At 70.2% G+C, this 25,857-nt stretch overlaps 4 protein-coding genes across 4 annotated transcripts; 2 read left to right on the top strand and 2 right to left on the bottom strand.

Annotated features, from left to right (window-relative positions):
- Nucleotide 1: 1 nt before the first annotated feature.
- On the top strand, nt 2-4,811 carry PCSK4 (proprotein convertase subtilisin/kexin type 4; the record flags this gene model as incomplete). Its single annotated transcript, XM_058657636.1, is given in 16 exon segments — nt 2-193; nt 596-629; nt 632-699; nt 981-1,073; nt 1,161-1,289; nt 1,377-1,453; nt 1,538-1,626; nt 1,953-2,125; nt 2,245-2,457; nt 2,786-2,886; nt 2,991-3,094; nt 3,344-3,461; nt 3,591-3,770; nt 3,893-4,017; nt 4,280-4,353; nt 4,520-4,811. Coding segments are annotated over 16 exon segments (1,860 nt in total), but the record flags the coding sequence as incomplete, so codon positions are not given.
- Nucleotides 4,812-5,386: 575 nt separating this feature from the next.
- Nucleotides 5,387-6,768, top strand: C33H19orf25 (chromosome 33 C19orf25 homolog). The gene is made up of 2 exons (XM_058658119.1): nt 5,387-5,586; nt 6,549-6,768. Exons 1-2 carry the CDS (start codon nt 5,469-5,471, stop codon nt 6,764-6,766), a joined length of 336 nt encoding a protein of 111 aa, XP_058514102.1. The 5' UTR covers nt 5,387-5,468; the 3' UTR covers nt 6,767-6,768.
- A 1,107-nt stretch (nt 6,769-7,875) lies between these two features.
- On the bottom strand, nt 7,876-19,152 carry APC2 (APC regulator of WNT signaling pathway 2). The gene is made up of 14 exons (XM_058658079.1): nt 19,003-19,152; nt 18,829-18,919; nt 18,565-18,745; nt 18,109-18,217; nt 17,902-18,018; nt 17,734-17,811; nt 17,555-17,653; nt 17,081-17,465; nt 16,901-16,996; nt 15,936-16,075; nt 15,655-15,732; nt 15,441-15,557; nt 15,136-15,350; nt 7,876-13,039 (listed from the first exon to the last, which is right to left on the bottom strand). Exons 1-14 carry the CDS (start codon nt 19,141-19,143, stop codon nt 8,110-8,112), a joined length of 6,777 nt encoding a protein of 2,258 aa, XP_058514062.1. The 5' UTR covers nt 19,144-19,152; the 3' UTR covers nt 7,876-8,109.
- Nucleotides 19,153-23,050: 3,898 nt separating this feature from the next.
- Nucleotides 23,051-24,597, bottom strand: RPS15 (ribosomal protein S15). Its single transcript, XM_004595643.2, has 4 exons — nt 24,579-24,597; nt 24,311-24,396; nt 23,276-23,510; nt 23,051-23,189 (listed from the first exon to the last, which is right to left on the bottom strand). The coding sequence occupies exons 1-4, from the start codon at nt 24,579-24,581 to the stop codon at nt 23,076-23,078; spliced, it is 438 nt and encodes a 145-aa protein (XP_004595700.2). The 5' UTR covers nt 24,582-24,597; the 3' UTR covers nt 23,051-23,075.
- Between the last annotated feature and the right edge of the window lie 1,260 nt (nt 24,598-25,857).

The raw sequence follows: 25,857 nt of genomic DNA, 5'->3' as shown, positions 1-25,857 counted from the left end.
GCTCGCCCCGGCTGCGCTGCTGTGTCTGCGCCTGGGCCTGGGCCTGGGCCTGCTGGACGGGGCGCTGGACGGGGCGCTGGCCGCGGACCTGACCGCCCCGGTCTATGTCAGCAGCTGGGCCGTGCGTGTGTCCCAGGGCCCCCGGGAGGCAGAGCGCCTTGCTCGCAAATTCGGCTTCGTCAACTTGGGGCAGGTGGGTGGGGGGCGCGAGGCAAACCCTAAAACCTGACAGATGGGGGGAATGTCTCCCAGTCTCGGCCACTCTTTCCTGAAAGCCAGGAACCCCCAACCCGCTCGCCTGCCCCACTTGAGCCATGTGCAGGCCCCTAGGACCCGAAGCTGGTGGCAGGTGCCGAGCCGGGGCAAGTGGCGAGTGTGTCGGGGTCCCCTATAGGGGTGGGGGAGAGCCAACCGCAGCCATCCTGCTTGCCTGTCCTGCCTCAGCCATGTGTGGGCTCCAGCACCCGATGCTGTCACCTGTAGGTGCCAGGCGGGGGCAGGTGGTGAGTGTGTGGTGTGTGTAGGAGGGTCCCCCTATAGGGGTGGGGAGAGCTGGTCCCAGCCAGCCCACGTGGGCTGCTCCGCATATTCCCAGATCTTCCCTGACGGGCAGTACTTCCACCTGCGGCACCGGGCATGGTCCAGCAGGCCCTGACCCCGCACTGGGGCCACCACGTGCGCCTCAAGAAAGAACCCAAGGTGAGTATGCCCTCTCAGGGGGAGTCCCGACCCCTGATGCTGTGTGTCGGGGTTAGGCCCTCATGTCCAGAGGGGCAGGGTCTGGTTCCCCAAGGCTGTGCCTGGGAGCTGTAGACAGCCAGCCAGTGGCCCCTGGATGGGGTGTGGATCCCCCCAGGTTGTGTCTATGAGCTGTAGGACAGTCGGCCAGCGGCCCCTGGCTGAGGTGTGGGTCCCCCAAGCTGTGCCTACGAGCTGTAGGACAGCCAGCCAGTGGCCTCTTCTGTCCCATGCCCTGCCAGGTGCAGTGGTTCCAGCAGCAAACACTGCTGAGACGAGTCAAGCGCTCCCTTGCAATGCCCTCGGACCCTTGGTTCCCCCAGCAGTGGTACATGGTGAGCTGTGGGGTGTGCCCGTGGGGGACGAGGCACAGACCCCGCACTGGCCCACACTGACTCCTGAGGCCGTCTGACCCTGCACAGAACCAGGAGATGAAGTCGGATTTGAACGTGCTGCAGGCGTGGAACCAGGGCCTGACGGGTCAGGGCATCGTGGTGTCCGTCCTGGATGACGGGATCGAGAAGGACCACCCCGATCTCTGGGCCAACTACGTGAGTGAGGAGTGGGCAGCCCGGGTAGGACTTCCCCAGCTCTCAACCCTGACCCGCCACCCTGCACGTGTCCACCACCCACCCCAGGACCCCCTGGCCAGCTATGACTTCAATGATTATGACCCGGACCCTCAACCTCGTTACACGGCCAACGATGAGAACCGGTGAGCTTGGGCCCTATGGGAGGGCCTGGCAGCATCCCTGACACACAAAGCAACCATGATGGACGGCTCTGGTCCTGCCTTCAGGCATGGGACCCGTTGTGCTGGAGAGGTGGCGGCCGCTGCCAACAACGGCTTCTGTGGCGCAGGCGTGGCCTTCAACGCCCGCATTGGAGGTACCCGGGGTTGTGGGGATGCTCCAGGGGGTCCCTGGGACAGGTGGAGGGGGCTGTGGCATGCACCCCCTCCTCCTGTAATCAGCCCGGGACCTCAGACTCCAGGACGGCGGGGGAAGCTGGCCAGTGAGCAATACAAGTGGAGGGGCAGGGCCAGCATGAGGAGCCCAGAGCATTGATGTGGGGCGGGTCAGGGTGGGCATGGAGCATGTGTGGGGGCTAGGATGGGGCCTGAAGCATGTCAGATTCTGGGGGAGTCCGGTTGGAAGCTAGGGGCTGGCTGGGGCGTGGCCAGGGCCATCCAAAAGGCCCCTCACGACCCCCAGGCGTGCGCATGCTGGATGGGACCATCACGGACATCACCGAAGCGCAGTCACTGAGCCTCAAGCCACAGCACATCCACATCTACAGCGCCAGCTGGGGCCCCGAGGACGATGGTCGCACCGTGGACGGCCCGGGCCTCCTCACCCGCAAGGCCTTCTGGCGTGGTGTGACCAAGGTGAGGAGGAACCAGTGCCCCCATGCACACACCCTGCAGCCCTCGACCCCATGGGGATGCCTGGCCCATGCCAGCCGGCCAGCCAGCCAGCCACTCACCGCCTCCTGCTCCTGTCCCAGGGCCGCGGCGGGCTGGGCACACTCTTCGTCTGGGCCTCTGGCAATGGTGGGCTGCATTACGACGACTGTAACTGTGACGGCTACACCAACAGCATCTACACGCTGTCGGTGGGCAGTGCCACACAGCAGGGCCACGTGCCCTGGTACAGCGAGGCCTGTGCGTCCACCCTCACCACCACCTACAGCAGTGGTGTGGCCACCGACCTGCAGATTGTGAGTGCTAGGGGAGGCGGGGCAGGGTCCAGAGGCGGGCCTGGCCTCCCCCTACCCAAGCCAGGCCGCCCCATCCATAGGCCTCCCCCATTCCTGGGCCTGGCTGCCTCCACCCCCAGGACTGGCCTCCCCCAACCCCGGGCCTGGCTGCCCCCACCCCCAGGACTGGTCTCCCCACCCCTGGACCTGGCTGCCCCCACCCCAGCCCGCTGTGTGCCGAATCTCCCCCACACAGCCCTGCACTCCTGACCTTTCTGAACACGTATGCACCCTGTCTTCATGGTATACCCCGCCAAGGCACCCCAAGTCCTGCCCTACCTACGCCCAGGTCACCACGGACTTGCACCACCAGTGCACGGACAAGCACACGGGCACCTCGGCCTCAGCCCCACTGGCTGCCGGCATGATCGCCCTGGCACTGCAGGCCAAGTAGGTGACCACCAGGGCATCTGCCCGCCTGCCAGCCTGCCCACGCACAACCCTTCCTGGCCCCCAGGGACAGGCCCCTGCTCACCCGGCCTTCCTGCCCACAGCCCTTTCCTGACCTGGAGAGACATGCAGCACCTGGTAGTCCGTGCTTCCAAACCAGCCCAGCTTCAGGCTGAGGACTGGACGACAAATGGTGTGGGGCGCCAAGGTGGGGGGACCCCGGAGCTGGGGGGCAGTGACAAGGTGGGGTGGACCTCGGAAGTGGGGGGGTATGCCAAAGTGTGTGGGACCCTGGAACTGGGGGGCAGTGTAGAACTATGGAAGGGACCATGGAGGTGGGGGTGTGCCGAGATATGTGGGACCCCAGTGCTGGGGGTGCAGTGCTGAGATGTGGGGGACCCAGGAGCTGGGAGGGTCACCATGGACCCCAGGCCGTGACAGCTCCGCCTCTACACAGTAAGCCACCACTATGGCTATGGGCTGCTAGACGCGGGGCTGCTGGTGGACCTGGCCCGCAGATGGCTGCCCACCTGGACCCAGAGGAAGTGTGTCATCCGGGTCGTGCACAGCCCCATGTGAGCCCCCGGTCCTGCCCCCAGTGTGACGGAGGAGGGGGCTGACACCCCGGGCCTGCCCCCTGTGTGATGGGATTAGGGGTACACGCCCAGCCGTGCCCCCGTGTGACGGTCGCCCACGGCCCCCAGCCCCATCCTGCCGCGGATGCACGTGAAGCGGCTCGTGTCCGCCTGCGTTGGCCACCACAACTTCATCCGCTCACTGGAGCACGTGCAGGTGAAGCTGTCGCTGTCCTACAGCCGCCGCGGGGACCTGGAGATCTCCCTCACCAGCCCGCTGGGCACCCGCTCCACGCTCGTGGCCATCAGGTGGGGCTCGCCGCGGCTCCTGCCTCTGCCCAGCTGGCCTAGTGCTGTCCCACGCACACTTGGCTCTGTCCATGAGCACCTGCCCCACCCCACGAGCACTTACCCCGCCCCATCTGTCCCAGACCGTTAGATGTCAGTGACCAGGGCTACAAGAACTGGATCTTCATGTCCACACACTTCTGGGACGAGGCCCCTCAGGGCCTGTGGACGCTGAGCCTGGAGAACAAGGGCTACTATTTTAACACCGGTGAGGGCGGGTGGGGAAAGGGTGAGGGCCGGGGGGGCTGGCTGAAGGCTGGGCAGGACCGGGCAGGACCGGGCAGGGGCTGGGTGGGCACTCTGTGGGTGCGCAGTGACCTGAGACAGGTGAGCATCCGGAGCCAGCACACAGTGACAGGGGAGCCCTACATGTCTGGGGGCGCCGTTGGGGATGGAGCGGGGCCTCTGGTGGGGCCAGGCTGCCCTCCGTCTGCCCTGTCCATGCCCTGCCTGCCATGACCTTGCCGCAGGAACGCTGCGCCACTACACACTGCTGCTTTATGGAACGGCCGAGGACATGAAAGCACGGCCCTCGGGCCCCCAGGTGACCGGGGTGTGGGGGACACAGAGGGCTGTGCTGGGTGAGCGGCAGGTGCTGCCCGGCCAAACGGACAGGTGGATGCGAGTGTGGCCCAGGGTGGGTGGGAGGGTGGCAGGCATGTCATGGTCAACCAAGTCCGCACCACCCCCGCCCTGCCCACCTTGCACAGAACACCTCCCACCCGCTGACACCCTCGGCCCGCTCCACGTCTCCTCCCACGGGCAACGGCACCACCTCAGTGACACCCAGCAGGCGGTGACCACGGGGGCCTGGCTCCTGGCCGTGTCTCCCCACGCGCTGGACGCCTGCTCCCCACCTCCGTGCGAACAAGCCAGCAGCTGCTGCTGACCGTGACAGCCCAGCCGGGGGCCAGGGCGCCGGGCCCCAGAGAGGAGATGGGGCCGGTGGAACCTCCTGGCTCTGGGCGAGACAGAGGACAGAGAGAGGACGGAGAAAAGAGGCCTGTTACATAATTTGGGGTGGGTGGGTGTGGGCCTGATGATGAGTCTGCCCGAGTCCAGGAGCAGACACGTGGAGGGACACGACCTGGACCCACGGGCCAGCAGCTGGACCCACTCTGGGGTTGCAAGTAAAGGTTGCCTAGAAGGTGCCCAGCATGTGGCTTCCTGGGGGTATGGTGGCAGGCCCGGGGCTGGAGCCCAGGAGGAGGGGAGCAGCTGGGAACTTGGGGGGCTGAAGGCCGCAGGGAGCAGGCCAGGTCCACTGTGTGGGGTTGGGGTGGCACTTGGGTGCCCCAAGGAGGCCTGGTAGACTGTCACGCACCCTTGGCACACCTCAGGGGGAGTGTGTGCAGACCCCGGCTCACCCCCAAACCCAGTCCACAAGCCCCCTAAGGGAGGTGCCATTGGCGAGTCCACCGCCAAAGCAGCGTCGGACGCCCACGGCCCACTGCGGGGCGCCCCCGGGGCCTGCCTCTGCGCAGGCGTCGGCTGGCAGCGGCGCGGCCCCTTTAAAGGGGCGGGGCCTAGCCTCGGGCTGGCGTCGCGTGCCCGGAGCGGGGCGGGGCCGCGGCCGGAAGCGGAAGGCCGGACGTGGCGCTGAGGGAAAAGTGGCGGCTGCACCCCGCTTCCGTCGGGGAGCCTCCTCCAGACACCGGCATGGGCTCCAAGGCCAAGAGGCGCGTGGCGCTGCCCACCCGCCCGGCGCCCCCCACGGTGGAGCAGATCCTGGAGGACGTGCGCGTCGCGCCGGCCGACGACCCGGTGTTCACGGCAGGTGAGAGCGCGGGGCGCTGGAAGGATGAGGGTAGGGGAGGGGCGCAGGGGGTGTGGGGGAGAGGTGAGGGGCGCAGGGGGTGTGAGGGAGAGGTGAGGGGCGCAGGGGGTGTGAGGGAGAGGTGAGGGGCGCAGGGGGTGTGAGGGGAGGTGAGGGGCGCAGGGGGTGTGAGGGAGAGGTGAGGGGCGCAGGGGGTGTGAGGGAGAGGTGAGGGGCGCAGGGGGTGTGAGGGAGAGGTGAGGGGCGCAGGGGGTGTGAGGGAGAGGTGAGGGGCGCAGGGGGTGTGAGGGGAGGTGAGGGGAGGGGCTCAGGGGGTGTGAGGGGAGGTGAGGGGAGGGGCTCAGGGGGTGTGAGGGAGAGGGGAGGGGCGCAGGGGGTGTGAGGGGAGGTGAGGGGAGGGGCTCAGGGGGTGTGAGGGAGAGGTGAGGGGCGCAGGGGGTGTGAGGGAGAGGTGAGGGGCGCAGGGGGTGTGAGGGGAGGTGAGGGGCGCAGGGGGTGTGAGGGAGAGGTGAGGGGCGCAGGGGGTGTGAGGGAGAGGTGAGGGGCGCAGGGGGTGAGGGGAGGTGAGGGGCGCAGGGGGTGTGAGGGGAGGGGAGGGGCGCAGGGGGTGTGAGGGAGAGGTGAGGGGCGCAGGGGGTGTGAGGGGAGGTGAGGGGGAATGTGAGGAGAATGTAGGGGTGCTGGAAAGGTGAGGAGAGTGTGGGGGTGCAGGGGGTGCTGCACCCAGAGTGAGGGGTGCAGGGAGGGTGCAGGGAGCCGCGGGGAGTGAGGAGGGGGCGGCGGGGGGCACTGCAGCCCCGGCCGAGCCCCAGTATCGGGGTGACCGTGAGGGGCGAGGGCCCGGGGAGCTGCGGGGCGTTGCGTGGTGCCCGAGCGGGGTCAGCCCCGGTGTGCACACTCCCCGCAGTGGGGGCCGCAGGGGCCGCCCCGCCCCCTGACGCCCTGCCCGCCCGGCCCCCCAGGCGCCCCCCGGCCGACCGAGGACCCCGAGGCCCCGCGGGAGCAGCTGTACCTGCAGAGCCGAGCCTCCGTGGCGGCCAACGCGCGCCTGCGGCAGGCGGGCGAGGCGCTGGGGCTGCGGTGCCAGGGCCTGCGGCGCGCGGGGCAGCGGCTGGAGCGAGACATGGGCCAGGTGGCACGGGCCACGCTGCCCGGCGGCCCCGCCGCCTCCTCCGGCTGAGCCCACCCGGCCTGGACACCCCCGGGCTGACCCCCACCCACCCACCCGGCCTGTGGTCACCCTGGGCTGACCTCCACCCACCCACCTGGCCTGGGGTCACCCCCGGCTGACCCCCACCCACCCACCCAGGCAGCCTGGTGACGCCCGGGCTGACCTCCACCCACCCACCCGGCCTGGGGTCACCCCCGGCTGACCCCCACCCACCCACCCGGCCTGGACACCCCGGGGCTGACCCCCACCCACCCACCCGGCCTGTGGTCACCCCGGGCTGACCTCCACCCACCCGCCTGGCCTGGACACGCCCCGGAGTGACACGCACCGGGCCTAGACCTGTCCCAGGCTGACCCCCACTCACCCACCCACCCGGCCTGGGGTCACTCCGGGCTGACCCCCACCCAGTCACCCGGCCTGGAGACCCCCGGCTGACCCCTCACCCAACTGTCCGGCCTGGGGTCACCCCGGGCTGACACCCACCTACCCACCCACCCCATCTGGGGTCACCCGGGCTCACCCTACCACCCTCGGATGGCCCCCACCCACCCACCCCACCCGGCGTTGCCCCCTGCATGCTGCACGGAGCCTGTGGTCAGGGTCGGCGTGGGGACCCCCGGGCCCGCGGGCGGCCGCAGCAAGAGCCCAGACAGGGCCGGCGGGTGGTCAGCTCGCTTTATTTATTAAAGGTGGCGGCCCCGGGCCGTTCGGAGGAGCAGCTATGTACACATGGGCTGGGGGGCGCAGGCGGTGGTCCGCGACCACCAGGTGGGGCCGGGGAAGCAGGGGGCTGCGCTGCCAGCTGTCCAGGGTCGCAGCGTGGGGCAGCAGTTTCTGCAAGCCAGGGCTTGGTTCTGGGTGCCCACCGGGTGGGTGGGCAGGCTGCGTGGCGCGCAGGGCGCTCCAGCTGGTCCTGTGGCGTGCGCGGTGCTGCGGAAGGAGCCGTGGGGGTCGGGGGTCCGGCCCAGGGCTGGGGGCCTGCGGCTGTCTGACCGAGGCGCCCTACCTGGCTGGGGGGGCCCTGGACGGAAGATGGGGTGCCGGGGTGGGGCGGGGTGCTGCAGGTGGAGGTCGCTGGCTCCCTGCAGCGGACGGGGTGGGCGTGCACGGACTCGCATGGGTTCGGGACCCCGAGAGCTCTGGCGGCCAGCCCCTCGGCAGGGACCGCTGGCCTCACGGGGGACCGGCCCTCCTCTCCGGGCCGGCCCGGCCTCCTCTCTCCGCTCTGCCTGGGCTGGACCCCGCGCGGCGCGGCCCCTCGCAGCCCACGCGCATCCGGAGGCCAGGCCTCCGCGAGCCGGGCCGGACTGCCCGCGTGGCGCGTGTGCTCGGCGTGTCCCGTGGGCCGCGGGCTACTCCACGAGGCCGGCGGGGGCCGCGGCGGGCGCCTTCTCCACGGCCGAGTCCGGGGCGGCCGCCGCCGTGGCCATGGGGCTGGGCACGTAGTTGAAGGGCGGCACCCGCGCCGCGCGGCTAGGGGAGCCGTGCCGGCTGGCCGGGAAGCCGCCCACGCCCTCGTGGGCGAAGGGTGCCGAGGCTGGGCCCTTGGGCAGCGGGGGCCCGTCCACGTCGCTGCCCAGGAAGGGAGCCGGGTGGCCGGCAGGGGCCTGGGGGAGCTCCCTGCTCTCCAGGCTGGGGGACGTGCTCGAGTTGGCCTTGGGCTGGGCCACCTCCTCGGTCTGCACCACGGCGTCGCTGGTTTTGCGCGGCGGGGGCGTCGAGGGGCCGGCGGCGGCCTGGTCGTCGCCGTCGGGCGAGGGGCCCCGCAGCGGCAGGGCGCTGGGCGGCAGCGTGCTGCGCAGGATGTGCGGGACGTCCTCGTCGCGGATGCGTCGCCACGTGGTGCCCGGCGCGGCCACCCTGGGCAGCAGCAGCGGGCGCGCCTCGCCGGCGCTGCCTCGGCGTTGGGCGCTGTGCGGGGCCGGGGCTGCGGGGGCCGTGCCGTCGGGCCTGCGGGCCACGCTGATGTGCGGCAAGGAGGAGTAGCGCTTGACGGCCTCGGGGCGCGCGGGGGGCGCACGCACAGGGAGGCGCGAGGGGCTCTCGGAGCTGGGGCGTCGTGCGGGCCGCGGGCCCGGCGCCGCCGGGGGCTGCTGGGGAGCCGCGCGCAGCTCGTCGCAGCGCGAGGAGCAGAGGAAGACGGCGGGCAGCGGGGGCCGGCCGCGGCGGGGCGATGCGCCCGGGGAGGCCGTCACCGCCGCCGTCGAGCTGGCCGAGGACGACAGCTCGGAGCGCCGGCGCCGCAGCGAGCCCGGCGACTCCTTGATGAAAGTCAGCTGCCGTCGGAAGCCCGAGCGCTCCGACGACTCGCTGCCACTGGAGCGCGCCGAGGCCACGCGCACCAGGCCCAGGCGGCCCCCGCGCGCCCCGTCGGGCCCCGCGCGCCCTCGGGGACCCGGCTCTGGAGGGGCCGGCCTGGCCAGCGGCGGCGGCCCTCGGCGGGCAGGCTTCTGCATGAACGGGATACGCACCGGCGACTTCTGTGTTTTGTGCTGCTTGGCCAGCAGGGCCCGCGCGGGCGTCTTGGGCACCCCGGAGGAAGAGGCGGCGGCCCCCGGGGGGCCGGGCAGGGACCCCGTCCCCGGGGTGGCTGTGGGCGACTTCCTGGGCAGGGGCTGGGAGGCGGGTGATGTCTGGGAGGAACTGGAGGAGGGGGTCTTGGCCAGGCGGGCAGGTGGCGTGGCGCTCCTCGGGGGACGGCTCAGCGCTGCCAGCTCGGAGATCTTGCCCGGCCGGTGCAGGCTGCGCGAGCGCTGCTGCCCGGGAGCCGGTGCAGGGCCCGGGGCCACTGACTGGCCCGGGCTGGGTGGCCCTGTTTTCCTCGGGGTGGCCCGGGGGCCGGGGACAGCCTTGGGTTGGGGCCGGGCAGCAGGGCTGGGCACATAGATCACAGTCCGTCCCCGGAGAACGGCTGGTGCCCCTGAGCCCCTCTTGGTTGGGCCACGTGACTTGTCAGGGTCCCCCGGGGGGCGGAGACCCCCGCTGCCCTTGGCTGGTGCCGGGCGCCGTTTCTCTGGTCGCCTGGCACTGCCCTGGCCGGCCCCTGCCCCAGGCTGTCGCCCATTCCTGTGCTTTGAGGGCTGCGGGGAGGGGCCCATGGACAGCCCCGACCCCAGGGACAGGAGGGAGTCGGACTCAGAGGAGGCCTCGCTGGGGGCTGCGACGGCTGCCTGGTGCAGCCACGTCACGATGGAGTTGGCGCCCTCCTGGATGGCACGCCACTCGACGCTGTCCAGGTCGGAAGCCCGGTCCGAGCCGGCCGCCTCCTCGGCCTCCTGGGCCGGCGGCCGCTTGTCCTGCCCGGCAGCCGGGGCCTTGCGCCTGCGTGGCCCGTTGGCAGGGGGCCGGCGCCTGGGCAGGGCGGAGCCAATGCACCTTCGCAACAGCTCCTCCTCGGAACGCAGGCTGGGTGAGCCGTGGCGCCCGCCGCCCGGACGCTGGGTGCCCGCAGGCTCCCGGCCCCGTGGATGGCCGGCCGGCCGTGCGCTGGGCTCCGGCTCCGGCTCACTCAGGGAGCTGGCTGAGGAGCTGAGCGAGTAGCAGGGTGGGGTCTCGTCCACAATAAGTCTGGGCTGGGCCCGGGGCACCTGCTGCGCGGGGGGCACCCAGGCCTCCCTGCTGCCCACCTGGCGCTCCCTCTTGACGGCCCGCGGGATGGCAGAGGCCCTGGGTGGCGTGGGAGACGCAGGGGGTGCCTCGTCTGAGTCGTAGAAGCAATACACGGCCTCCTCCGTGGGCGTCGTGAGACACAGGGGCTGCCGGCCACCCCCTGCCCCGGGAACACGGCCGGGGCCTGAGCCCTCCCGCTCCGGGCGGGCGCTCAGGGGCCGACTCAGGGGCAGCTCCAGGCAGGCCCTGCTCCTGCCCGTGCCCGCCTTGGGCCGGTGCCCGGAGGCCTGAGTGTTGGGGGGCTTGTGCGCATCACCCCGAGGCGGCTGCTCCTTTGGGGGGCCCTGCAGCGTCTCATCGCTGAGGGAGGCAGCACTGGAGAAGTTGACGGGCGTGCCCTCGGCCGAGTCGCTGCCAGAGTCCTCGTCGCCAGGGGCCGGGGCGGGCACCAGCATGTAGACGGGCACGGGCAGCGCCCGGCGGCCTGGCACCAGCGCCGAGGCCACCTTGCGGAGCCGTGCGGGCACAGCCGTGCCCAGACACTCACGCAGCAACTGCAGCTCCTGGTCGGCGGCCGAGCGGGTGCGGGAACCCGCGGGCACTGCTGTCTCAGGGCGGCCTGCAGGCTCGTCTCGCCGCCCCCGGTGGCCGGTGCCCGCGTGGCGCTCGGGGCAGCCCTGGGGCAGCAGGCGCAGCTCCACGTCCTGCTGCACGTAGTGCTCGTGCAGGGCCAGCGCGCTGAGGCTCGAGGCGCACGAGAAGTTCTCGTCGGGTTTCTCGAGTGTGAAGCGCACGCTGCCCGCGTCCAGCTCGGAGGGCAGGCGGCAGCGCTCACGGCAGTCGGCGATGTCCAGGAAGCGCTTCACGTAGCTCTCCCAGCGCAGGCTGAAGGGGCTGCTCTCGGGCTGGCCCGGCGGCGCGGCCGGCGGCGTCTTGCTGCGGCTGGGCGGCATGGTCTGGCCCGGGCTGTCGGGCAGCTCGCTGGGGCTCACGGTGCCGCTGCCCAGGCCGCTGCACGGCTCGCTGGGGATGGAACTGGCGATGGAAGGGCTCTCGAAGCTGCCCAGGGAGCTCACGGAGCTGCAGCGGCTCAGCACCAGTGGCGTCTCCTGCACGCAGTTCTCCGAGGAGCTGGACGGCGTGGCATCCTCCACGCCCGAGCCCCGGCCGCCACGGCCCCGCTGTGGGGGCGCCGGGATGGCCACGGGCAGGGAGGCGGCCCCCGGCCCGCGCCACGCTCCATCCAGCTCAGCCTCTCCAGGGCCCGGCTCCTCCAGCCCCTCGAGCGAGGAGTCGCTGTCCAGGTCGGCACCCGGGCGTCCAGCTGAGGACAGAGACGACAGGGAGGAGCAGCGTGATAGCGACAGGGGCCCTTCCTGCGCCAGCAGCCTCTGCAGGGCCTTGCTGGCCGCGGGCAGCGGCGCCGGCACCAGCTTCTCGGGCACCTGGCGCAGGTTCTCTGTGGGCGGCAGCCAGGCCTGCTTGCGGGCCGCAGGGGAGACCGCCAGCCCGGCCTGGGGCCCCTGGCCCGCCGCCTCCTCCAGCAGTGGGACATGCTGGTAGGAAGGTGACAGCTTGATGGTACGCACGTGGGCATCGCTGGCTGTGCTGTCCCGGGACGGCACCTCGGCCCGGCCACCTCGCGGCTCTAGGTCCAGGCGGCTGGGCCGCGGGCGCCCGGGCAGCAGCTCCCCGCGGGGCTCAGCCAGTGCGGCCAGCGGGCAGGGCCGCAGGTGCTCCCGCGGGCAGTAGCCATCGCTCGTACTGCCGCTGTTGAGGCTGTCGTTGGACAGGCTGGCATGTGCCGCCTTGAGCCGCAGCAACGGGTGGGCGCGCCGCCCGCCCTCGGGGCCCCGGCAGGGTGAGCAGGACTGGGCACGGCCCTCCCGGGGCGCCTCCTGCCCGGGGTCGCCGGAGCTGAGGCTGAAGCTGTCCTCGGATGAGGTGTGTAACGCTGACATGTCCTCCACCAGGCGGTCGATCCGTGCCACCGCCAGAGCCAGCCTGGCCTTGGCCACCTCGGCCCCGGCCTCCTTCTCGGGCTCGGGGTCCCCGCGGCGGGTGGGCGGGGCACGGGCCAGCGCCTGGCCCTGCAGGAAGGGGCTGCCCAGGAAGAGGGGCAGCACGGCAGGGCTGGCAGGCTCCGCGGTGGTGGCGGCTGCGGCCAGGGAGGGCGCGTCGTCGTCGTCGAAGCAGCCCGAGTCGGAGGCGTAGTCCCGGGCCAGCGCGTCGAGGTGCCGCAGGGGCGGCAGCGCTGGCTTCTTGGGCACGGCTTCGGCCTCAGCCTGGGCCTGCTTGTCCAGCTGCCCGAGCGCCTGGGCCAGGTGCCGGGCCTCCAGCTCGGCCTCCAGCGCCCGCTGCTTGCGTACGTAGAGGCTGGGCACGCAGCTGCCGGGTGACACGGCGGTGGCGGTCGCCTGGTGCTTGGCGGGCCGGTGTGCCAGCAGGTTGCGCAGGGCGGCGGCGCTGCCCATGGCAATCATCTTGTGCCGGGAGTGCACCAGGTTCCGCAGCATGCCCACGGCGCCCAGCTCCCACAGCAGCTCCTGGTCTCGCGCGCTGCGGGCCGACAGGTTCCAGAGGGTGCCGCAGGCGTTGCTGACGATGGTCAGGCTGTGCGAGGTCAGGTGTTGCAGCAATGTCTGCAGGCAGTTGTGGTCCCGCAGCACCTGCCTGCGCGGGTGGGCAGCGTGGTCAGGCCCGGCCCAGCCCGTGGCCACAGCAGCCCAGTCCCGCCCTGCCTGGCTCTATGTCTCAAACCGTAACTTGAAATTCAGAGCAGATGTCGCACTGGGCCCAGCTGGGCTGCCACCTGCGTCCCAGGGCTGAGCGCCGCCAGCCCCGCCCCGGCTGCTCCGCCTCCCATGCAGCTCCTGCGGGTGGCCTGGACAGTGCGGAGGACGGCCCCAGTGCCTGGGCCCCTGCACCCGCGTGGGCCACCCACACAAGAGCTGCTGGCTCAGGCCTGGCTCTCGTGGCCTTCTGAGGAGGGAACCTCTGTGACTCTTTAAAAATATATATATATATGTTAAAAATGAAATAGGTCTCTGGCCACAAGCAGGAGCTGGATTAGAAGGGGGCAGCTTTTTAGAGATTTACTGGAAGGGTTGGTATTCTCGTGAGAGGAGACAGATCTTCCTTCTGCTGATTCACTCCCCAAGTGGCCACAACAGCCAGAGCTGAGCCCATCTGAAGCCAGGACCTAGGAGCTTCTTCTGGGTCTCCCACATGGGTGCAGGGTCCCAAAGCCTTGGGCTGTCCTCCATTGCTTTCCCAGGCCATAGGACAGGGAGCTGAATGGGAAGTGGAGCAGCTAGGACACGAACCAGTACCCCTGTGGGATGCCGGCACTGGCAGCTGGAGGATTAGCCAGTTGAGCCATCACATCAGCTCCTAAGATGTTTCTTTTTCACATCAGCTCCTAAGATGTTTCTTTTTCGGGCCCGGCGACGTGGCCTAGGGGCTAAAGTCCTCGCCTTGGAAGCCCCGGGATCCCATATGGGCGCCGGTTCTAATCCCGGCAGCTCCACTGCCCATCCAGCTCCCTGCTTGTGGCCTGGGAAAGCAGTCGAGGACGGCCCAATGCATTGGGACACTGCACCCGCGTGGGAGACCCGGAAGAGGTTCCAGGTTCCCGGCATCGGATCGGCGCGCATCGGCCCGTTGCGGCTCACTTGGGGAGTGAAACATCGGACGGAAGATCTTCCTCTCTGTCTCTCCTCCTCTCTGTATATCTGTCTGTAATAAAATGAATAAATCTAAAAAAAAAAAAAAAAGATGTTTCTTTTTCAAAGGTAGAATCTGGGGCCTGGTGTGGTAGCCTAGTGGCTAAAGTCCTCACCTTCCACGCACCGGGATCCCATATGGGCACCGGTTTTAGTCCTGGCAGCCCCACTTCCCATCCAGCTCCCTGCCTGTGGCCTGGGAAAGCAGTGGATGACGGCCGAGAGTCTTGGGACCCTGCACCCATGCGGGAGACCCTGAAGAGGCTCCTGGCTTTGGATCAGCTCAGCTCCGGCCATTGCAGCCACTTGGGGAGTGAACCAGCGGATGGAAGATCTTTCTATCTCTCCTCCTCTCTGTGTATCTGACTTTTCAATTAAAACAAAAATATAAATCTTTTTTTTTTTTTTTTTAAATGAAATATTTTTATTTTTTTATTTTTATTACAAAGTCAGATATACTGAGAGGAGGAGAGATAGAGAGGAAGTGGAGCTGCCGGGATTAGAACCAGCGGCCATATGGGATCAAGGCGAGGACCTTAGCCACTAGGCCACACTGCCAAGCCCCAAAAATATAAATCTTAAAAGCAGAATCTGGGCTGGTATCGTGGCCCAGCGGAGGCCCACGGGCTGGGGCCTGCTCGCAAACCAAGGGTGGAAAGAAACCCTCCCCCCGCCCGTCACCGGCTTCAAGTCCACGGCATGTGGCTTAGACTTGGCACGTGTGGCTGAGGCTCGGGTTGCAGGAGCACAGTGTGCAGTGTGAACGTGGCCCACGTCTTGCCTGGACCACGCCGACACAGGTAGGACACGCCGCGTTCCCGCACCGCCACGCCCAGCCCCCAGAAGCACGCGTGCATTAAGAACGTTGCAGCTCCCTGCTGACCTGGCCAGCGCTGACGACCACTCGGGAACGTGGCCTTTCCCTGACTCGTCCTGCCACGCGCTGGCTGGGCAGGGACAGGGCCTCACGGCCGCCCGCTGACCAGGAGTCCTCCCACGTGGGCCCTGCTCCTCCCCCAGCTGCCTGCGTGGGCGCCCGCTGACCTGTAGTCCTCCCGCGTGGCGATGAGGCTGGACACGTTGCGCAGGATGCCCCCGCCGCTCTCGATGATGGCCAGCGAGTTGCTGTGGCACTTGTAGGTCAGCGTGCTCACCAGGAAGCCCAGGGCGCCGTCCACGGCGCACACGGCCGCCTTGTTCTCCGTGCTGTGCGCCGACAGGTTCCACAGGGCGCTCAGCACGCTCTTCAGCGTGGACTCCTGGACACGCGGCGGTCAGGGTCAGCGGGTGGCACCCCCTGCCAGCCGTGCCCACCCGCTGTGCCCTGGTCCGCCCCACCGGCCCCTCACCTTGGAGGCCCGCAACACGCACTGCGTCAGGGCCGTCACGCTGCCCACCTCCCGCAGCGCCTTCTTGCTCGTCATGTCCGCCCGCCAGGACAGGTTCCGCAGGATGCTGGACACCACCTGGGGGCGGCGGCAGTGAGCTGGGGCTCCCCCACCCCGGCCAGGGGGGCTTCTCGGGGGCTGAGGGCGGGGAGGGGAGCCCCTGGCCCGGCCATACCTGGTGCAGCTCCTCGCTCTCAGAGGCCAGCTGGGCCACAATGGCCTCCATGCAGCCCCGGCGGGCACACAGGGTGGCCTGGGGGGGACACACCTGTGGTCAAGGCCTGGACGGGGAGGTGTAGGGGACCCAGAGGCCCAGCAGGGCAGGCCGACCCCACCCAGCTCCCCCGGACCAGGCGGCCCCCCAGCAAGAGAGGACCACCACTGCTGTCCACGGGGTGGAGGGCTGCCCAGGCCCTCAGTCTGCCCAGAACCAGGGGACGCCCACCACGCAGGCACCTTGTTGGCGACATCTCCGAAGGTGAGGTTGGTGAGGGCCATGCCCGCGTAGCGCCGCAGGGCCAGGGTCAGTGGGTCCCGGCTCAGCCCATGCATCTCATGGTCCACCTGCAGCAGCTCGGCCACAGCCTGCAGCCCACCTGTGTGTGGGGGTCGGGGCAGGCTGAGGCCCCGCCCCCTGGCTTGAAGCCCCGCCCTGGCTCTAGGCCACACCCTCATCCCCCAGGTGGGTCCCCCAGGAGCTGCCAATAACGACTACTGGGTCTCCCCTGGACAGCTGCCTGAGGGTGACCCAGGCGACTCGGCCCTGAGCAAGGAGTGGGGATCCAAGCACGCTTGGGTGGATGCAGACACGGGCAGGGGGTCCCCAGAGCTCAGGCCCACAGAGGCACGGGGTGACGCAGGGAGCTCAGGAGGTGCCCCGCGGAGTGTGCACAGGCGGGTACGGCCCCCAGCCCTGCCCTGGCCAAGCAGAGGTGCAGGGTGGGAGTCAGGTCCGTCAGCAGCCCCCCAATCCCCCTACGCCCAGAAGAATGCACCAGGTTAGTGGATTTGAAAGGTGCTGACAGCGCAGCCCACAGTGGGGGGCTGCCTCCAGTCCAGCCCCCTCCTCCTGCACACCCTCGGAGACCCCTATGCCCTTGTGCGGGACCACCGGGAAGAAATTCCTGGCTTCACATCTGCTCTGCTCCCACGGGGCGGCCATTTGGGAAGGGAGCCGGCGGATGGAAGATCCTTCCCTCCATAACTCTACCTTTCAGATAAAAATATTAATAAAGAAACTTAAGGAATCCTGTCCAGGTCTCCTGCCTGAGCATCGAACCGGCCTTGGGCCTCGGCTATCTGGTTCTGAGCCCAGGACGGCTCCCCCTGTGGCCCGAGTAGCTCACGTTCCTTGCGGGACCTCCCTGAGGTGGCTGGTGTCTGCCGGGGGGGGGCTTCCAGGAAAGTTGGGGAGCACTCACCCAGCTCGTTCATGGCCCGGCGGTACTCTTCGTCAAAGGACAGCTTCATCACTGCACAGGTGGCCTGGCAGATCTGCGGCTCGATGGGCACGGGCGCTGCGGGTGAGGGGAGCCGGTCAGACCATGCTCCTCGCGCCTGGGAGCCCCCCGCGCTTGGCCACGGCTGGGGCGCACGCTCACCGCCGCCGTCGGGCCCGGTCCCGGCCGCGCGGGCCTCCAGCCAGTCCCAGCACGTCTCGCAGTAGGCGCGGATCTGCTCCAGCACGTGCAGGACCCGCATCTCCTTGCGCGCCAGGCCCTGGTCCGGCTGCGAGAACACGATGTTGTGCAGCGCCGCGTTGGCGCGCATGCGAGCATCCTTGGCCCCCGGCGCCCCCGGGCCTCCCGCGCGCATCCCCGCGCCCGCCTCGGCGCCGTGCAGGATCTGCAGCAGCAGCGGCAGGCAGCCCGAGCGCCGCATGGCCACGCAACTCTCGGGCGAGCTGGACATGGCCAGCAGCGTTCGCGCCGTGTCCTCCTGGTCCCGCGTCGCCAGCATGGACAGCAGCCAGAAGACCACCTCCACCTGCGGGGGGCCGGGGCGGGTCAGCGTCCTCCCGCACGCATCCCCGGGAGGAGCGCACCGCGCAGGGACTTCGAGTCGGGAACCCGCACCTTGCTGTTGCCTGGCTGTGGGGTGCCATCCTCAGGGTGCGTGGGCACCTCCGTCTCGGGCTCCTCGTCCACGGGAACCGGCTTCACTGCCAGCAGCGCCTGCAAGGAGCGCGCCGGGTCACGCGGCGCCAGCGCAGAGCGGCCCCAAGCTCGGCCCCCTGCCCGCGCCCTGCACGCACCTGCGGCTCGGTGTGCTGCACCCGGTCCTGCGCCTCCAGCAGCTGCTTGTCGATCTGCTCCAGGCGCGAGGCGCGGATCTGCGCGGGAAAAACACGCGGGGACGGCTGACCCCACTCTGCTCCCGCCCTGCGCCCTCTGCCCCACACAGGCCCGGCCTGGGCGCCCACCTGCGCGCGCTGCACCATCTCGTCCGAGGTGCCGAAACGCTCCTCCATCAGCGAGCGGATGTGCTGTGCCTCAAACTCCAGCTGCTGCCGGAGCAGGTCCATCTGCACGGAGAACTGCTGGGAGGGGCGCACGGCCGCGGTGAGGGGGTCGCCGGGCCGACCTCGCCCCCTGCCGCCCCCGCTCCGTGCACCCCCTGCGCCCCTCACCGTCTCCACGTGCGGCAGCTCGTCCAGGCGCTTGGCCAGGCCCTGAAGCTGCGAGTAATACCACAGCTTCTCCTTCTCCTCCTTCTCCATCTCACTCAACAGAAAGCACCTGGCGGGCAGGCGCAGGGGTCGCCCGTCTGCGCGCCGCTCCTTCCCACGCCCCGATTCCCGCCGCCTGTGAGGGTTCCCCAAAGGGGCCCAGCTGGCCCGGGACCCCGAGGGAAGGCCTGCTCCCATGCCAGCCCCTCCCCAGCCCGGCCCTGTGCCCACATGCCCCCGGGAAGCTACAAAGGCCGCCTTGAGCCCTTCTGGCCGCCCGCCCGAGTCTGAACCCTGGCACTGGACCTGGCCTGGCTGGAAGGGGGGGGGGGACGCCCCACTGCCCGCCAGCCTTTGCCTCCGGAGCCACACACCCCCTTCCCAGCAGCTGTAAAGGCTCCCAGGGGGCGGGCTCACCGCTCTCGGTCCAGTTCCTCTAGCAGCCGGATGGTGGCCCGGCCCAGCTCCCCGAAGCTGTCCTTGGAGGGCCCAGAGCCATGCACTGGGCTCCCCTCTGGGGTGCGGGCGGTGGGCTCGGGCCCCAGGGCAGGCGGCTGGAACTTGAGGTTGTACAAGCTGGCAATGTCCATCTGCAGGGCTGCGGGGCGCAGGGTGAGAGGTCAGCACAGCCCTGGCTGCCTCCTGGGTTCCCCCCTGCCCCGGGGACACCGCCACCCTCACCTTTCAGCTGCTCCAGCACCTCGGTCTGGCCTGAGGATACCAGCACCCGTGCCTCCTGCTCCAGCTTCCCTTGCAGGCTCTTCAAGACCTCCTGGGGGGCGGGAGGGAGGGTGAGAGCTGCAGGCAGCTGCCCCTGCCCCACGCCCACACCCCCGCCGGCCACCCGCACCCCACCTTCATGCCGGACGTCTCCGTCTCCAGTTTGGACAGGTGGCTGGAGTTGTCCCGCAGCTCCCGCCTCAGGTGGCTGTTCTCGGCCTTCAAGGCCTCCACCTGCCGCAGCAGCTGCTCGTAGGACGCCACTGTGCTCGTCATCTTGGGCTCCTGCAGCACCTGGGGCCACGGCGGTCACTCAGAGTGCGGACCTCACCCCGTCCGGCCAGAGTCCCGCAGGCAGGGCCGGTGCGAGGCATTTACGGCCCTGGTGCCTCCCCAGTAGGCTCTAGACAGCCCTGCCCACCCACAGATACAGCTGGGACCCTGACCACCTGTGGCCAGGCCCTGCGACCCCCACACCCCAGGCTCACACAGGCTGATGGTGAGGACCCTCCCCACGGAAGTGCTGATTGCCACGGGGCCAGGCTGGGAGGGCAGATGGCGAGTGGTCGGACGGATGGACACGGTGATACCGTGAAGGTCAGTGGCAGCGGGTAGATGAGGGGGCCTAAGCCGCCACCTCCCAGCCCAGGGGACCTCACAGCCTGGCATGTGCCACCCGAGGTCCCTGTCTGCCTGGAGCCACCCCCATCACAGCCCCTCTGCCCTCTGCCATCTGTTCTTCTGTTCTGGGCTCGGCCTGGCCGTCCTGGCCGCCTGCTGCCCTCCCCTGCCCGGCCCTCTTTGTTCCCACGTCTCCGCCTTTGTCTGAGGCAGCCAATGGCAGCACAGCCCCGGCGCCTCCCACCCAGGACCCCCCCCATATGAACCATGCTCCGCCCACAGAGACACCTGCCCCCCCATCACTCTCCTTGCCGCCCTGGACCCCCCTAGCCCATGGATGTCAGCAGCCTGGCATGGAGGAGGACCCCCGGGAGAGGGGTCACGGTGGGAGCCAGTTAAGCTTCCCATGGACCTACTGACCGCTCAGAGTTGCCCCCAGGGGAGGGAGGCTGCAGGCTCTGAAACGGGACCCTGCCCCCAGGGCTGCAGGAGGAGGACCTGGGCTCCCTTGGCCCAGCCCACACCCACATCCACGCCTCCTCCTGCAGCCCTGGCCCCAGGGGACACGGACCCTCCCACCGCCGCCCCACGTGGCCCAGGCCCGTCACTCTGGCCAATGGTCACCCCTGTGACTTCGTCTGACTCAGCAGGGCTGCCCCAACTCCACCATTACGGCCTGTTCCCCCCCCCCCCCCCGCCCCAGGCTCTGCCCAGCCCACACCCCCTGCACGGCTAGGGGCTAGAACCAGCCATCACACTGCTGGGTGCCAGCCGTCTCCCCTGCCTGGCAATGCCTGCTGCCTCCTCCGGAGGTCTTCCTACCCTCCTCACCGCCCAGGCGGCTTCCTGGGGCGCGGAGGACGTCCTGAAGACAAGCGGGTCCCACTAGGCACGAGTGGCCATAATGGATGTGGGGAGGACGTGAGCCCTGTCTGCCTCCTAGTGGCAGCGCCCCGGAAGCTGTGTGAGGGGCAGCGCTGGCCCGTCCAGGGCGCTCCCACCCGTCCCAGGGTGACACACACGCCCACCTCGTCCCGGAGCCTGCAATCGCACCCCCGGCCTGCCCCGCCGCGGGGAACACGCAGGCGCTTACCCGCGCCGGGGCTTCCTTCCCCCCCGCGGCTCCGCAGCGCGCGGGCAAGGGGGCTCCGCGCGGACAAAGCCCGGCTCGGGCCTGGCCAGGCGCTCTCGGCGCTGGGCGAGTCCACCGCGAGCGGGGGAGGATGCGGGATGCGGGATGCAGGCGCTGCAGCCAATGGCGACGCGGGAAGATGGGCTGGTGCCATGGTAACAGCCAATGGCGGCGCGAGGCGGGGCGGCGGGCAGCCGCGGGCATCAGGGCCCCTGCGGGGTCTGGGGTGCGCGCGCGCCCGTCGGCCGAGGGGCGAACCCCTGAGGCGAGGGGGCGCCTCGTGTCCCCCACCGGCCGGTGCAGAGCTCAGCGCCTCCGGGGGCCTCGCATCCCAGCCCGGCTATTACATCAGAGCCATGGCGGGGGAGGGAGCTGGTATGGTGGGGCGTGGGGCTCCCCAGGGATGGAAAGGACCAGCAAGGAGCTGCCCCAGGGTCCCCCCTGCGTGGAGGAAGGGGTGGCCGGTGGCCAGCTCCACCCCCGCCATGTCTGTCGTACAGCAAGGCTGGATCCTCTGTCACCATCCATACCCGTCACCTCGCCCCCCCCCCAGGCTCAGCTGTCGCCCCCTCTCCAACTCCCCAGCCTGTGGGGAGCGGGATGCGAGGGCAGGGCCCCCTCCCCGGGGCAGCATGATGGGGAGGGTCCCTGGTTGGCGCGTGCAGACAGGAGAGGACGGGGCGTGGCAGGGTGGGTGAGGCTGCCGCAGGCCCTGAATGGAGCCAAGGTGGCTCCTGTGGCCCAGGAGGGCAGGGCCAGCCTGTCCACGAAGGAGCCTGGGTGAGCAGGCGGGAGAGGTCAGACCTGCAGGGCTGGGCATGGACTGGGCTCGCTTTCCTTTGCCAACGGGTCACTCCAGGTGACCTTGGCTGTAACCCTGTCCAGGGGGTGCCCCTGCACCCATCCAGGCGTGCCCTGTATGCCTGGGGGGAACCCAGGCCTAGACCAGGACCCACCGGGCCCCTCCATGCTGGGTGTGGTTGGACCTGGAGTGTCGGGGGGCCTCTGAGGTCCTCCTGCCACCACGCCCCTGCCTGCACCGGGCATCCCTGCAGCCACCGGCTGGCACCATGGGCACTCCAGGCCCGCCTGGGCCGTTCTTCCCCCACCCAGCTCGTTCACCACCAGCCGCCGCCTGTCCCCAGCCCTGGCTTGGCACACTTTGGGATCCCGGTGTCCTTGGGCAAACTGCACTGTCCCTTGACCCTCCTCTGCCAGGTGGGGGGTCGGAGAGGGGAGTGGGGGGGCTGCGAGAAGCTGTGGGGCCTCAGTTTCCCTGGGCGCTCGGGCCCCATCAGCACCTCAGACAGCTGCCCCAAGCTGGGCCGAGCGCGTGGGAGGCGTGACCTTGGCTCCCCCCCACCCGCCTCTTTCGCGGACGGCCAGGCGCAGAGTCATGAATGGCAGCGGCCGAAGGCGCTCGGCCGGGAGGGGGAGCAGTGAGGGGCGCGGGGCGCCTGGACCGGCACCGCAGCGTGCAGGGGTCTCGGCAGCGCAGCGGGGAGGGCGCCGCGGGCAGCGGGGGGCGAGGCCTGCGCCTGCGCAGCCGTGGAGGGGGGAGTCGCTGCTGCGCGCCTGGCAACCGTCTCCAGGACGACCGCTGCAGACCCCGACCCGCTGCCCCGCCGCGCGGACCCCCGTTGGCGCCCCCAGCTCGCAGCGCCGCGCCCTACCTGGTCCCCGAGGAAGGCCGAGTGCAGCAGGCCGAGGAGCGCCAGGAGCCCCATGGAGCCGCGGCCGCCCGGGCCGCCCCTCGGTCGGCGTGCGGGTGCGGGACGCGGCGGGGAGGCGTGCGCGTGCGCGGAGGGGCGGCGCTGCGCGGGGACGGGCGGGGCGGTGCGCGCTGCGGCGGCGGGAGGGACGGACGAGGGGCGCCCACGGGCCTGGGGCGCACTGGGTTGGGGACGGAGCCCCGGGACGCAGCGACCGCGGCCCAACACCGGCCCTGGCAGATGGGGGCGCGTGCGGAGCCGCCCAGGAGGAAGGGCGAGAAGGGGCGCAGGCCGAAACGAGCCGCAGCTGCAGGCGCGCCGGGGTGGGAGGCGCTCTCCCGGTGGCCCCCCGGCCGCCTCCTGCCGTGCCAGCCAAGGACCCCGATGCCTCCCGGGCACAGCCTTGGCAGGCAGGGACAGCTGGGCGTCGGGGAGGGAGGCAGCGAGGGACCCCGGCACAGCAGGGACGTGTTGTGGCCCAGCGCCCGTCCCCGGGACACCTGCAGGCTGGCACCCACGCCCCCTGCGAGCACCCGGCGGGTGGATGCCAGGGCTCGGGTGAGGGCTGCAGTCCTCCTCACTCGGGCCGGGCACCGAAGAGACAGCCGGCCGCCCTCCCCTCCTCCCTGCCCCGCGGGAGCCGCGTCGTGCGGTGTCCCTCCCCGAGCCCGCAGGCGTGTGACCCCCGACAGACACAGGCGTGGGCACGCGTGGGGTGTGGGCAGCAGCGCCCCTTTATTCGGCTACTTGAGGGGGATGAAGCGCGAGGAGTGCGTGGCGCCGATGCCGGGCCGGCCGTGCTTCACGGGCTTGTAGGTGATGGAGAACTCGCCCAGGTAGTGGCCGATCATCTCGGGCTGCGGGAGGCGCAGGGTGAGCGGGGTCCGCCTGCCCGCCCCGCGCCTCCCGGCCCCCCGGCCCCCCGACCCACCCCAGCACGCACCTTTATCTCCACCTGGTTGAAGGTCTTGCCGTTGTACACGCCCACCATGCTGCCCACCATCTCGGGCAGCACGATCATGTCCCGCAGGTGCGTCTTCACCACCTCGGGCTTCTCCATGGGCGGCGCCTCCTTCTTGGCCTTGCGCAGCCGCTTGAGCAGCGAGTGCTGCTTCCTGCGCAGGCCCCGGCTCAGCCGCCGCCGCTGGCGCGCGCTGTACAGCTGCATGAGCTGCTCGCTGCGGGAGAGGGAGGCTGGAGGGGCACCCCGAGACACGGGCACCCCAACCCAGGACACCCGGGGACGGACACGGGCACCCCAACCCGGGACACCCGGGGACGGACACGGGCACCCCAACACAGGACACCCGGGGACGGACACGGGGCACCCCAACCCGGGACACCCGGGGACGGACACGGGCACCCCAACCCAGGACACCCGGGACACGGGCACCCCAACCCAGGACACCCGGGACAGGACACAGGGCACCCCCGGGACACCCCGGATCCCCCAATGGCGCGCGCTGTACAGCTGCATGAGCTGCTCGGTGCAGGAGAGGGAGGCTGGAGGGGCACCCCGAGACACGGGGCACCCCAACCCAGGACGCCCGGGACACGGGGCACCCCAACACAGGACACCCGGGGACGGACACGGGCACCCCAACACAGGACACCCGGGGACGGACACGGGCACCCCAACCCAGGACACCCGGGGACGGACACGGGGCACCCCAACACAGGACACCCGGGACAGGACACGGGCACCCCAACCCAGGACACCCGGGACACGGGCACCCCAACCCAGGACGCCCGGGACACGGGGCACCCCAACACAGGACACCCGGGGACGGACACGGGCACCCCAACCCAGGACACCCGGGGACGGACACGGGCACCCCAACCCAGGACACCCGGGGACGGACACGGGCACCCCAACACGTCACCGTGGACACAGGGCACCCAGGGACCCCGGACCCCCACCAGGGCACCCCCGCACACAGGAGCCCCCGGAGCCCCGACGGCGCGCCGCCCCGCTCACTAGGACATGTCGAGCAGCTGGTCCAGGTCCACGCCGCGGTAGGTGAACTTGCGGAACGTGCGCTTCTTCTTCTGCTCCACCTCTGCCTGCACGAGCCGGCGCGGACGCAGGTCAGGGCCGGCCCGAGCGCCCCGACCCCGCAGGGCCCCGACGCCCTCCCCGCATCCCCCGGAGCCCCGCCAGCCGCCTCCGATGGCCGGCCAGGGCGGCGCGGCGGCGGATGGCGCGCGATGGGGTCCCGGCCGACGAGGCCGTGCGCGCCACTCACCATCTTGTCGTCTTCCCGGAAGAGAGAGCGGCGTCCGCGCACGCGCAGATATCACGAGACGTCTTGCGTGTCCCGCCCTCTTGACCGTACGTGCGCTTGCGCCTTTGCCAGGGCTGAGGCTGTGGGTAACCTGTTTCCGCCAAGTCTGAGGCCGGCGTGCGCATGCGCGTTTGCCAGGCTGCGGCCGTGACGTGCGCCTGCGCCTTCGCCAGGCCTGAGGCTGTGAGTAACCTACTTCCGCCAGGCTGCGGCCGTAACGTGCGCCCGCGCGTCCGCCAGGACTGCGGCCGGCTCGCGCCCTCTGCTGTTTGGGCGGCTGATTGCAGGGAGCCCGGCGTCCAGGCTGTGCAGGTGGATGTCCTTGGCCGGGAGGAGACGAGGCCTCGCGTCTCCCTGAGCCAGACTTTTATTATTGCTTTTTTTTTTTTCCCTTGTGCATTTGGAAGGCTGAGTTATTAGCGGGAAAATCAGCGCGAGCGTGCATGCGCTGGGTCACTCCCCCAGTGGCCGGAGCTGGCAGCCTGGACACCAAGCCCCGGGGACACCCCGTGTCCACCCACAGATCCTGCGGTTGAAAAAATGTCCAAATTCATGAGATGAGGTGGGGGTGTCCCGGCCGTCCCGCTGTGGCTGCCCGGGGCCACTCCAGGAGCCAGGGGTCCCCGGGCCATGGGCAGGAACACAGGGGGCTCCCCAGGGTGGCGGGTGGCGCCTGGAGCCCTGGGACCCCTCTCCTCTGAAAGGCAGATTTACAGAGAGGAGAGACGATCTCTCGCACTCCCAGAAGGACACAATGGCCGGAGATGGGCCAGGAGCTCCTCGGGGGTCTCCCCTGTGGGGACAGGGACCCCGGACTTGGCCGTCACCCACTGCTTTCCCAGGCACGTCAGCTGGGAGCTGGACCGAGGGGAGCCCCACTTGTGCTGCCGGTGCTGTGAGCAGAGGGTTGGCCTACTGCCCCACAGAACTGATGTCACAAATGGACAGGGGTGACCCGGGGTGCAGAGGGGGCGGCTGCTGCACCCCCGGGCTGGGCCGGGCCCCCCGACAGTCCCCCCACTGCACACCCGAGGCACAGGCAGGGCAGCTGGACCCCCAGAGGCAAAGAACAGACACCACGTTGGAATCCAAACGCACTTCTTTATTCAGAGCAGGGCAGAGCGGTCAGTGGGGACGCCGCCCCAGCGGTGCGTGTCCGCCGCCCCGCGCGTGGCCGCCCCGCCGCTCGGGCCCACAGAGCACCTGCACACGCCCCCGGCAGTCGACAAAAGCAAGGAAT

This window comes from Ochotona princeps, chromosome 33 (genome assembly GCF_030435755.1).
Source record: "Ochotona princeps isolate mOchPri1 chromosome 33, mOchPri1.hap1, whole genome shotgun sequence".
Classification (NCBI taxonomy): domain Eukaryota; kingdom Metazoa; phylum Chordata; class Mammalia; order Lagomorpha; family Ochotonidae; genus Ochotona; species Ochotona princeps.
Note: the sequence above shows the minus strand (reverse complement) of the source record. Positions and strands in the feature narration are given on the sequence as shown.